The 12,982-nt window shown below is 46.4% G+C and overlaps 1 protein-coding gene across 1 annotated transcript in view; it reads left to right on the top strand.

The window, feature by feature from the left end:
• The first annotated feature begins 3,078 nt into the window (after positions 1 to 3,078).
• Eif3b (eukaryotic translation initiation factor 3 subunit b) overlaps positions 3,079 to 12,982 on the top strand; it is a 52,778-nt gene continuing 42,874 nt past the window's right edge. Inside the window, exons 1-3 of the mRNA XM_077670397.1 lie at positions 3,079 to 3,265; positions 6,513 to 6,708; positions 9,132 to 9,251. Coding sequence (XP_077526523.1) covers positions 3,124 to 3,265; positions 6,513 to 6,708; positions 9,132 to 9,251 — 458 coding nt within the window. The 5' untranslated portion in view covers positions 3,079 to 3,123. The remainder of the gene's footprint in view (positions 3,266 to 6,512; positions 6,709 to 9,131; positions 9,252 to 12,982) is intronic.

Below are 12,982 nucleotides of genomic sequence, written 5' to 3'. Positions count from 1 at the left end.
TTGCTTTCTGGAAAACTATCAGCTACATTCACCTTCTAGTGCTTAGAGTTCCATGAAATAGTATCAAGAGTGTGTACACACATAAATTGGCACTTTCACACACCTATATCAGTAAACGGAACTCTTGTTAAACGGAACTATTTTTTTCAGTCCCTTGAAGTTCCGTTTATGGAGAGTCTACTGTAGTAAGAAACTCTATGCAGGGGGGGGGGGGGGGGAGTCCTTAGTCAGGAGTCTGAGGCTGTAGCCATGGCTGTCCAGGCCTATCTTACCAGGTGAAAGCTGGGAGCGAGGTTCAGATCTGGACCCTCTGTGAAGGGGAGGGGATTGGGAGGGAGGTCGGCTGTAATTTGATTGATTATGAGGTTTAACGCGGCAACGCTACACAGGCGATGAGGCGCGCCGTAGTGGAGGGCTCCGGATTAAGACTGAACACCTGGGGATCTTTAACATGCGCCAAAATTTTGAACACACAGGCATTTTTGCTTTTCGAGCTCCAACAGGAGGAGGTTGGGAGTGGGGTAGCATATGCATACGATGTGGTGAATCTCGCTGGGGCTAAACGCGTTGTGGTGAGAGTGAATAAGCTTATTATTGAAGCACTGAACGGGACATCGCGGGAAGCATGCTTATTTGGCACTTGGGTCTTGCAAAAGCATGCATTGTACCTATAGCTACTTGGCTTTTGACCAGCATTTAACAATATTCAGTATTGTCTGGAATGCTACTTCTGCATGTTTTGTTTCCCGACCAGCAGACTGTTGGTCCCGGCTGGGAATGCTATGCTGGTCCCACGTAGATTAACTGGCCACTTGGTGAGTAAAACATGATGCAGTAGGATGTGTTTTATTTGCCAGCAAATGTTGCCGCCATGGAACTCGTACTGTAACAAAGACGTTCAAAGTGGCAAGCCTTGCCACACCACGATTGGACGAAATGCGACCGAGTTCACGTCCACAAAAGTTATGATCGCAAGAAACGGTTTCAACAACTCTCGATGACATGATGCAGGCCAACGCTCAGTTCACGCCGCATTTGTCGCTATAGTGTACCAGAATATCGCTAGTCAATATTCTAGTACACTATATTGTCACTACAGTGAACTAGAGTACTGTAATTACAGTGCTCTAATAATTGTCCACTCCCAATTAAAGTGATCGTCATAATGGATGGAAGGATGCTGGCAACGGTCTAATTAGTGTCGCACAATGGCGGCGATGGGAGCAGTCATTGTTCGCTTACTGACTAGCCAGAGTCACTGTAATTATTAATAATGACTCTGGCTAGTCAGTGAGCGGAAGCGGTAGCCGGTTGGGTAAAATCAAGACAGACTGATACGTTTGCAGTTGCGAAACGACACCAGCGAGGAATTGCTGTACTGGATGGGAGCAGTATGTCTTGATTTTTACCCAACCGGCCTAACCGCTTTTGCTCACTGACTAGCCAGAGTCACTGGTAATTATTAGTAATGACTCTGGCCAGTCAGTGAGCGGAAGCGGTTTGGCCGGTTGGGTAAAAATCAAAACAGACTGCTTTTATCGCCGCCATAATGCGACACTAATTAAACCATTCCCGGGTTGCCAACTTGTCACTGGGTTTGTAGTCAATTTCGCCAAACCACGAGCGAAAAGTCGCCAAAAGTAGCCATTTTTTTAATTTTGCGAGAGGCGTCGACTCAATAGATACCTACGGCAACAAAAAACGCTTCCGTTTCAAATTTGTGTAATCCCTCAAAACAAAACTCATCCTGCCCAACAGTAGGGCAGGCAGAAAAGGCCAGAGCCTACGTCGAAGAGCTCTGGAAACTATGCTGGAAAAGGCAGCGTTTCGTACCGCTCGCGGGGCACAAGATGTGTCCTATGAAGTACAAAAGAAGAGTGTAGTACACTCTTACAATATTGGGGGTTGGGTTGGGGCATGGAGGAAAGAAAAGTTTTTTCTTCCTCCATGGGTTGGGGCATGGCCGATTTTTGCAGTTTTATTGAATAATGGGTGACTACGGGGATTGTTTTGATTAGAACGGACGATCGGGCGCGCTTGCATGGAGAGTCTAGAACACTGTAATGGAGAGAAAGCTACACTATATATACGGGGGGTGGGCTCACTACTTTGTTACTGCACCGAAACAGTTTCCCATAAACTGGTTTCGGTTTCAGTTTCGGTCATAGATACGTATTTGCTACAGTTCTTTTCTTTGTATGATCCTCGTGGTATAGTGCGCTGAACCACGATCACCCAGCATGCTGGCATACTGGCGTCTCTTACGGAGTCTTTCCATACGCTTCATTTGTTTCTCAATGCAAGCCAACGCTTTGATTGGAGAAACCGTGGTCGCTCGTCCAACTCTAGTATGTATCGCCCAGAAATGGCGTGAATTTTTAGCGCTGCAGGTTTGAGGGCAGGCACTGTTATATAAACTCCTCCGGAGCTGATAACTGGGCAGCCCCGCGGTCATGTGTAGCGTGCTTACACAGCGCGGCAGCACGTACACTGTCAATTCCCATTTGAATCGCGTTGAGTGCGTTGAAGGGTGAAACTATATCGTACCGCCTCACTCTTGTCTTTTTGTAACTTTAGGTGGTCTTCCAGTCACCAAACGAAGCCGTTTTACTCTTTGGGGACTACCGGTACCCCTCGGAACTTCCTCCTTGAGCCGTCAGTACGATCGCTTACGACGGCAAGCTGGCTAATCGAACAAAAGGCGGAAACTACGGAGAGTCCCAGTTGCATCAGTCTCACTTGGGCGTACACGTTACAGACTAGCTGCTTCGGTTGTTTTGACAGCTTTAGGTTCTCAAGCTTCTTATAAGTGGCGACCTGTACCCGGAGGGAAAGAAAGGGTGCCGTCGACACGAGAGCTTCACCCGGGCGATATTCCAAACAAACATAAAGAAAACAAATGCGACGTCACAGATGGAGTCTACTCTCGCTACAAAAATATCACTCAGTTAATTCAATTGCCAAATCACTTCCGCGGGCCCGCGCAGACATTCAAACCGGCATTGTATGAACTGTGGCGCCCCAAGCGGTAAAACTGGCAACTTTCCCGGCAATGCCCGCGGCTCGCGCATGCGCAGTGCATAGTCCTTTTGGCTTCCCTCATGGCCACCGTGGTGGTGTAAAATGGTCGAGAAAGGAGACATGGCTCTCAGCGAACGGGAGTCGGCGACGGATTCGACGCCGGCCAGTGCGCTAAATGGCGACGACGACGAGCTGCCAAGTTTTAGTGATCCCGAGGACTTTGTTGATGATATCACGGACGAAGGTGCGCAACGCTTTGTACCCGGCGCACGTGCTGGGTCCAACTCCCCTCCTGCCTTGCCTCGGCTTTGACACACTTTCGTGGCACGAGCGGATTCTCTGGTCGGCGGTGATGTAGCATTCACTTCGAAGACCCTCCGAAGCTTTTCTGTAGACGCGGCCGCCGCATTTTCTGCGCTGCGATCAGTGTAGTGCGTAGTTTGATAAAACCGTCCACGCCGGCATCTGGGAGACGGATGCCTAGGCGATCGCTCGATTTTCACAATGAATTTGCGCGCTCGCCGCAGAAATCAAATGCGCGGCGGCTTAAATCGTTTCTCGTTGCTTGCTATCGCTGTCGGAGCCGTGAAGGCCTTGTAAAAGTTCAAATAGTCGGGCGAATTTAGACGTATGGCGCCTTTGACATATTTCCGGCTCTTTTTTTTTTGTTTTTGTTGCTGCCGTAGGCTTAAAATGTTGCCGGCATATTTGCCCAGGCTGTCGAAGTTTAAACGCTTGAAGTTCGCCCTTAATATATCACTCGTGAAAACGCAGAGAAAAAGGGCAAATTATTTGCGTTTGTTGTATATTTTTGGAGTCAAAGTTCGAAAGGAGGTTGCAACGGCGTTTTGTAACTGCACCATATTGCAGGTCCTATTTCGTTTAGGCCAAATACCACGTTTTGCGTCGCTGTCAGTTTTATATAACGTGCTGGCGTTTCGTAATGTGTGGTTCTGACAGCGGTGGCCTTAGCCGGGTTGTTTACATAGAGCACCATAACAACTGTTGTGACGTCTTGTTGCGTGCCATCTTAAAGAATCACCGAACTTTTAAGACGTCTTACGTGCCGTGTTTAAGAAATGTAGATTCCTTGGCGTAGTGCACTATTATTTTTGAATGTATGTTAGAATTTCGTTTTTCAGTTTTCTATAGTCAAGTACGAGCAGTTATAGGAGTGTATTGTGTTATATTGTTATATGGAGCTGCTTAAAACTGTTCTGCAGTTGATTTCCAAGGAATTTCAGCGCATAATTCTTGCCAGAATATTTGTGTAGGGCGAAGGTATCCTTGCCCGGTTTTACCAACAAATAGCATTTAAAAAAAAACCATTGCGCAATGTTTCCAACCCATGTTTATATGCTGTGGTTAGCTGTCGTGCCATTTTAAGCGGCTCTAAAAAGACAGCGGTTCTTTCATTTATGCTCTGTGTGGGCAGTCATTTAAATACCAACATGCTGTGGAAACAGGATAGACCTTCATTGGTCCTTCAGCACTTTACCTAAATGTGGCTTCCTGTGTTAGCATATTTGAAACTAAACAGACCAAGATGACATCGTCAAGATCGAATGAATAACCAAATGAAAAGTTCCCTGTTTGGGCTCAGGGCCCAGGATATTTAAGATGAGATAACTTGGGGTTTGTTGGGCCGTGTGTTTGACTCACGTGCAGCCCTGAGTTAATAATAGATGTTGTGCTGCGATACTATAAAACCATGATGGTATACTATCGCTTCATTTTGTTGTCCTTCCGTTGTGGCGTACCTTTATTCAGCAATTCTGTAGTGGAGCATGGAAAGGCTTTCCATTCCTTCTGAAAACAAAAAGGAAATATTGTTCCGTCATTAAGCCCGAAACACGAAGGAGTTCATGTCGTAGACTTTAGTCGTAGCCGGCTGGCTCGGTAATAACGGCCATTAAATTCCAGCTGTGCTTGGAGCACAAGTCATGACAGGTGGCTGATCGGTTTACGGTTTTGGACTGCTGCCTCCTGTGGTTTGCTGCGGGGAAAAAAAAATCAAATTTTGAAAAAAAGCGAACTGTTTCGTGGCACTGTTGAAGATTGGGATAGCCGAAGTATGAGGGGCCAAAAGCCTGGGGTAGGCAGGCCTGTTGATGGAATCACGTAAATTCTATCGAGATTGGTTGTAATGATGTCGGCAGCATCAAAGATTGGTCCAGTCTAGAATAAACTCTCCATAAGCTCATTAATGAAAGCACACAGCCAGCCGGAGTGAGATGATTGGGATCACCTTGTTATAGTGTGCAGTTTCATCTTTATTGAATTCCTCTCGTAAGTGGTATTGCCAGTACCCTGGTATGCCTTTTCCAACGAAGTGCATGAAATGTATGACGGGAATTACCTCTTGGCCCTAGCTTTTTCGTTTCGTTTGTCGTGCAAGAACTACTTGCGAATTATGAATTCCTTGTGCATGTTGAACGCTGGAGAGCTACGTTTAATTGGTAGTAGTCGTTATGTCTGAAGCGTAACCTACAATTCCTCCTCTGCTGAAAGTTGGGGCTATTGCAGCATCTGTAGTTACTCAGAGATGTGAAGCAAAATTTTAATACGATTATTACACAGTCGCGTCAGTTTTTACTTCACTGAATGCACTCCAGCTGTAGCGATGGATCAAGTAACGAACACTTCTGACCCTTCCTTAGTGCAGTTAGTTCGTACCTCGTCATAGCTTTGGTCTTTGTAATGCACTGCTGAAAACTTTCCTAGACAGCCTAGACTGTGTAAACAAAGGCGTCTCTACAGGGCCAAATGGCATGTTTAAAGGGGGCACATGGATCTTCGATCAAGGACTTCATTTTTACAGTTATGACGACAAAAATTGCAGGACACATGTAGTTTTTCATTCTGATAGTAGATATCAAATTTGCTTTTGTGTAAAATGACTACATTCAGATTTATTCAGATTTTTATATCTGACTTTTTTAAAGCCTGTGTAAAAAAACTGCTGGAGTGATGCAGCTGAACAAGGTGCCGAGTGAACTGTGCACAAATTGAGGAGTGCAATAAGACTAACAGTATCACTCTATCTGGTCTCTAGCTGAAGTCACGACCGCTTGAAGTTTGGGCCTGGAAGGTGGGAACCAGGAAAGCCGGTTTTGCTTTCCGAGCCCAAACTTCAAATGGTCGTAACTTCTGCTGCGGAGCAGATAGAATGATACTGTCAGTGTTATTGCAGTCCTTTATTTGTGCAGAGTTCACATGGTACCTTGTTCAGCTGCATCACTCCAGCACTTTTTTTACAAAAGCTGTCAAAAAATCAGATATAAAAATCCGAATAAATTTGAATGTAGTCGTTCTACACAAAAAAAAAATTTATATCCGCAATCGGAATGAAAAACTACACGTCCTCCAATTTTTATCTCGTAACTAAAAATGAAGTTTTTGATCAAAGACCCATGTGCCCCCTACCTAAGTCGCACTGCGTCGTATCACAAGCACTGCATTTCTGTCCTTTTCCTGGAAATGTCTTGCAGAGCTCTTGGGAGACGTCTTGCAGCACAGGCCAGCGGAGGCGGATGGCGTGGAGAGCGTCATCGTGGTCGACAACATCCCTCAGGTCGGGAGCGACCGGATAGAAAAGCTCAAGAATGTCCTCATGAAGATCTACTCTCAGTTCGGCGAGATCAACACTGAGTACATCCCTGTCGACGAGACAGGAAAGACAAAAGGGTGAGCTTGCGATCGAGCTGCATCGCTTATTAAGGCCCTTAAAGGCCAACTGCACTCAAAATTTCGACCTCTTGAAAACCCTATTTCCATATAGTCTGCTTAAAAGGAAAGCAACACGCAAAATAGAACAGCTGAAATACGCGCGTGGACGCCGCAAGCGGTCAGCAAAAACTGGCGATTTTGAAACCGAAACTGAGGAGAGCACAGCCATTGCATTGACGTTGCAGCCGTCCAGTGAGCGGGGGGGACGGTCAACAGCTCTGGAGAAAGTCTGCACACAAGCGCTACGCAAATGGGTGAAGCGTCCCAGGCGCGTCATGTCTGTTTACGCGCTCCGCCGGTAGGTGCAGTGTGGCCTGTGGCGGAGCTTTTTAAACGCTTCTGACTGATTAACGAAGCATTTCGTGGGGCTATGACTCGTCTCCCAGCTGATTTGGGGGTACTTACTACAGTAATACCTCGTTACAAGAGACACTGTTACAAGAGACACTTGGTTATAAGAGACTTTTGAATGAAAGTGGTTTGGTTGGTTTTCTTATGTTCACCATGTTAGCAACACTGCATACAAGAGACCTTGGTTACAAGAGACACGTTTTTTGGTTCCCTTGAGTGTCTCTTGTAACGAGGTTTTACTGTACGCATTAAGAATAAAGTTGGTTGAGGTGAAATTTGAGTGCAGTTGGCCTGTAAAGGAGTACTGACACCAAAATTTTATGTTCCTTTTTTTATTGATTTCAACAATGCTTAATGGCCTGGCGAACCCGAAACAGCACTCGAAATACTTGAGCGCGCGATAATTACACTGAATGGCCTGAAAATCGTTCGTTTTTGTTTCCCTCGCTTCCATCCCGGAGGGTGCGTGTGACAGAATCATGGAATACCGCTCCGCTTTTCGTGGACGTCAAAACACTGCAAAGGCCGGAGGAGGCGTTGTTGGATGAGAGGATGAGCTGCCTGAAGACATTAGGCCTAGCATTGCGACGGAAATTTGATGACTGCTTTCAATAAAAGACCTGACGGCGCCTTCTGCTGCGATTCTGGGCTTTATTATCGGCTCCTTTCCCGCGTGTGGATCTTAATTTTTGGCAAGAGTGCCTTTCTGAGCAGTGGTTATGCCTGTAGCTCTGGCTACGTGTATCACTTCGTTAACACGCCAGCGCCCAATCGCCACTCGCTGGGCCGTGCGCGTGAAGCGACGTCACGAGTTTCTGACTTTTTTCCTCTCACGGAGTGATGTCACGCTGATGTCCATTTGCTGCGCACCGCTCCGCGTGCTGTTCAGTCGGTGCGATAAATCAGATCAAATTGAAGTATGTTCCACGTGTCGCAGGCTGCTCATATTTCAGCCTGGGTATTCTGTTGAGTAAAGGAAGCGAACTGTGTAATTATAATAACACCAAAAATTGGTGTCAGTGCCCCTTTAAGTGCCGCATTGGTCAAGAAACGTTGCCTGCCCTTCCCCAAAAAAGTCAAGAGAAGCACGAACGCTTTCTGACATGAATAGTGCGCCAAAACCTTCGCTGAAAGCGTGTCCAATCGATTGTCAAACCTCCGAAGTGCCAAATCGCCAACGAAGAACTAACCCATGCGACGATCTTTTCTGCACACAGTAAACACGTTCATGAGCGATCTAAGTGTATACCGATCTAAGCGATAAAGGGTCTAAGTGATAAAGGTATACTGTTGCACTCCTTCTTCATGATTTATGTGTGTATTGACTTATGTAGAACCGCTCCTTTTTTCACGATTTTCAAGTAATCGTTTTGACACAATCAGAGCCCGGTTTCATGCTTGCGTCGTGGATCCAGAGATGTTGTCAGAGCTTTTCGGTCAACCAACCGGTCTATGGGGACATGCATTAGTTCTTTGACAGGACGCCACCAAGAAAGCTTTCACTTCAAAAACTGGTGTTGTTGACAATGGATTAAAAATCTCGTACTCAATGTCATTTCTGCGAGAAGGTTTGTTGCAGCTTACAATGACTTAAATTGAGGACGACTCGGCGAGCAATGGAGGAAGATGATAGGTGTAACATTAAGGTACAAGAAAAGAGCGGAGTGGGTAAGGGAACAAACACGTGTTAAGGACATATTAGTAGAAATTAAGAAGAAATGGGTGTGGGCAGGGCATGTAATTCGGAGGCAAGATAACTGTTGGTCATTAAGGGTAACAGAGTGGATCCCTAGGGAAGGCAAGCGTGGCAGGGGGCGGCAGAAAGTTAGATGGGCAGATGAGATCAAGAAGTTTGCGGGGATAAATTGGTCGCAGTTAGCACAGCACTGGGATAACTGGAGATCCATGGGAGAGGCCTTTGCCCTGCAGGAAGCGTAGATAGGCTGGTGATGATGATGACGATGATGGGTAGATGGTGTTCTACCTTCCTCTCAACGTATCCCTTGTGGCATTGCATTCCTCTATTGCAGATATATGTTCTTGGAGTACAAGAACCCGGCGAGTGCTCAGGACGCAGTCAAGGTGACTAACGGCCACAAGCTCGACAAGCAGCACTCGTTCGTGGTCAACCTCTTCACGGACTTCCAAAAGCAAGTGGCCGCTTTCTCTCCTGGGCTCTGCTTGGATGCATTGGCTGCTTTGTTCTTAAAACAGCTTCCTTTAATTGTTAAGTACACTCTGTGAAACTTGTCAGTCTTGCTGCTTTTACCTCCATTATTTCAAGTATGCCTTTATTTTTTGAGTCAGTCGATTAGTTACCAAGATGATTAGAGATCAGTCATTTTTGGAGGAACAATAGACAAAACAGTGTTGGTCATAAAAGTGTAATCTTTATATTTTCCAGCACTATCAACTGTGGTGAGTGCACTGAGAGTATTGGTTTTTTGATGCACCGCTTGGAACTAATTTTACAGCTCATTAAACCTTGGTGGCACCAGTGGCAAGGAACCATTTTGAATGCCCATTTCACATGCCCAAGTTTAATGTGCTGTAAACTTAGTTCCAGGCAGTGCATCAAAAAACCACTTCTCTTATTGCACTCACCAGGGTTCGTAGTATTGGAAAATATACAGATTACAGTTTTGTGACCAACACTGTTTTGTCTATTGTTCCACCAAGAATGGACAACTATCTGTAATTATCTTGGTAACTAATCGACTGACTCAAAAAATTAGGGCACATTTGAAATCAGTGGAAAAAAAGCAGCAAGGCTGGCGAGTTTCACAGAGTTTACTTAGAAATTAAAGGAAGCTGTTGTAAGAGCAGCGTCCCTCCTTAAATGCATGAAAAGTAGGAGAATGGGTTGACATGTGTCGGTAGATTGCAGCGTTGGGGACACGAGTAGACAAGTTGCGGTGGCGGCAGCAATTTAAAATGCCAAAAGCGGGAAAACGGGTGTCATTGCCCCATGTAAATTTTTGGGCGGTTTGTGATGTCAGCAATTGTGAATGGAGAAACGGGACTGGTGGATCCTGCTTAAACGCCTGTTTTTTGGAGGGAAACAATGAAGTAGGAATGTGCGAGTGGGAAGTGAATCCTTGTGCCAACGTTTGCTGCTGCACGCATTATCAGAAAGACGCAACCTTCGGTGAGTAAAGTTTAACCAAACAGGCTGCATCACTACCACAGATGGTTTGGCTTGGTTTCAGCTTCAGCTTTGTCCAAAGTTTTTAAGCAGCTTTGTGTTTAAGGGTGTAGAAAGACCTATCAGGGTTTAGGTTAGAGTTGCAAAGCTTCTTCTTTCTTGTACTGCTGAGCCCAAGGTCGCAGGTTCGATTCCTGGCCGTGGCGGCCGCTTTTTCGATGGAAGCAAAAAACAAGAACGCCTGTGTGTTGGAGACTTCGGCACATGTTAAAGATCCCCAGGTGGTCAAAATGAATCGGGAGCCTTCCACTACGGCGCACCTCATCGCCTGTGTAGCGGCGTCGCGTTAAACCCCACAATCAATCAATCAACAAAGCTTCTTTCTGCCGCACCCTATAGTACCTGTTACTGCCAACAGCAGAAGTCAACATTGTTAGCTTAATCGACTACCTATTTTACTGGTATTTTCACACCTTCAGGGAGATGGTGGTGAAGAGAGCTTAGTGGGCATCAGTCATCCCTGTAGGCAATAACTTGGTGTCATTTGCAACGTGTCTACGACCAGGAGTATGTATCAAGTAAATTGGTCGCTCTTCACTTTGGGATGATCCTGGTAGGCATGTGCCAGTGTATTGCATTCCACGAATCTCTCGTCCTCAGTCATCCTTATCGGAAACCGGTAGTCGCGTGTTATCTTTGCATGGTCTATCCAGCGGCACGTCTAATGGCTCACGCAGCAAAGGAAAGACACTTAGAATTGCATCATTGCGGCCACACACTGCTGCTTTACACTGTACCAGTTGCTTTCAACAGTTTGCCAGCAGCTAGAGTGCGCGTGAGATAGAGAGAGCAAGTAAATCTTTATTCGGGAGCATAAGGCAGGACACTGCCCTGGTGGAGGGGCTGCTCCCTAACTGGGAGCTTGCCGTCTGGGTTCTTTTCACTAGTTCCCTAGCCTTAGGTCCCAGCTAGATCACGAGAAGCAGTGAATTAAGCAGGGAATTAAGCAGTGCGTAATCCACTTCTTTGAGGTCGATCCCTTTTCGTGCACGAGGATGATGCCACGAGAAAACCTGCACTTTGGGAAGTGTCTTTCATTCGGAGACTACAAACAGTGCACGTTTTCATTCATCCACGGCCACTGCCAACATTGTACTGCATGTTTGATTGTATGTGAGCGTCGTATGGGTAGTTACGCTTCTTGGTCGCATTGGCTGGCATATCAGTGTTCGGGCGTGGCTGATGCGCATTTTTAATACCTGTGACTTCTAATCCGTGGATTTGAACTCGTGTGATGGGAGGCAGTTAATCCTTTGCAGGGGTTCTTGCGAAGCTTAGGATGAGTTTTTTGGGGCATGGCGCAGCCGTTCTTTCACACATTTTGCTCATATTCGGTGGACTTCTTGCTCAACTTTGGGGAACTTATCTTTTGGAGTCTTTGAAGGCGCAATAACATCACCCTTGAAGCTTGTAGCTTTTTGCACTGTGCCCTTTCTAGCAGACACCCGAAATGCCTCCCATCAGCAACATCTCCATGCCCAAGGGTATAGACCACAACTGCCAACCTAAATCCGTAGGCGTCGATTCCTTGTAATCGGTATTAATACGATCGAGTGCATGGCTACCCTATACTCGATTTCAACTTAAGAACGGCAACGGAAGTAGCAGTTTCCTCATCACCGCAGCCGAATGTTACTCCGTGCGGCGCTAGTAGTGCGTTACTGGGAATATTTTGAACATGCCACGAGCTGTTTCTGCGATATTGTGGACTTAATATGCTTATAAACTACTGCAGTTATGACAAATAAACCACGTGAGAAAAGGCAAGTGATGTCACGCATTCATAGCAATCTCCTTTCGAAACGCGCGCGCCCGTTGACATCCGGGTCCGTCGCTTATGCGGAGTGATATGGTACGTGAGCTATTGCCGTTATTAACTTGTTCCCGAGTATACCCGTGCACGTGGTACAAGTTCGGTGCAGTGCGGTGAACTTTTTGTGTGGCGGTGAAGCCCGCCCTCCTCAAAGAGGTTACGACAAGCGAGAGTGTGTCTGCCGCGTGGACTCTTGTTAGTGATGATCCAGAACAAATTGGTCCTAGCAGCAGTGTGTCCCTGCCTTTATGAACAGACTCCGCCTGTTCAGATCTCTTCTATTGCCCCTCCCTCGGACACAACAGGTGCCAGCTATCACGAGATTGGGGGAGGGCCCCAAGTCATGCTGAAAGCACACCTGCAAGGGTGCTGTTCTTGTTTTGTTTGTTGCTGTTCACCTCTCGCCATGCAGTAAAGCAGTTAAGTTTTGGCTTCTACTCTTTTGTTGTTGGCACCAAGGCAACCCTTCTCGCCGCTCGTTCACCACGCTACCACTTCATGACGGAGGCGACGGAGTGCAGTATGGGTACACCTACTCCAGCGTAACAGTGTACAGCTGTTGAAATGCTGCATTCCAAAAAAAAAAGGGGGGCAGGGTGTCCGTGTCTGATTGCAGCCACTGGCTTGGGAGTGCCTCCACCCCTCTCCACAAAATTGACCCGCAGGGCTTTTTTGATTTTACGCGAGGTTTGACAAAGCAAAATGAGTGTGTCCTGCAACAATAATGCTTTAACTTTGCCTACACTAATAACATTATGTTTTTTGTTAGGCTGGGTAGATTCACCATTGGCCTTGGTAATAAGCTTTGTATGAAGGAGGACAATAAGCAAGATTAGTGCTGCTGCTTGCAGTTTAAGGGGATG

Source organism: Haemaphysalis longicornis, unplaced genomic scaffold (genome assembly GCF_048455015.1).
Source record: "Haemaphysalis longicornis isolate Haplotype H1 unplaced genomic scaffold, Haemaphysalis longicornis Haplotype H1 scaffold_5, whole genome shotgun sequence".
Taxonomy (NCBI): Eukaryota; Metazoa; Arthropoda; class Arachnida; order Ixodida; family Ixodidae; genus Haemaphysalis; species Haemaphysalis longicornis.
This window is presented reverse-complemented; position numbering and strand designations above follow the sequence as displayed.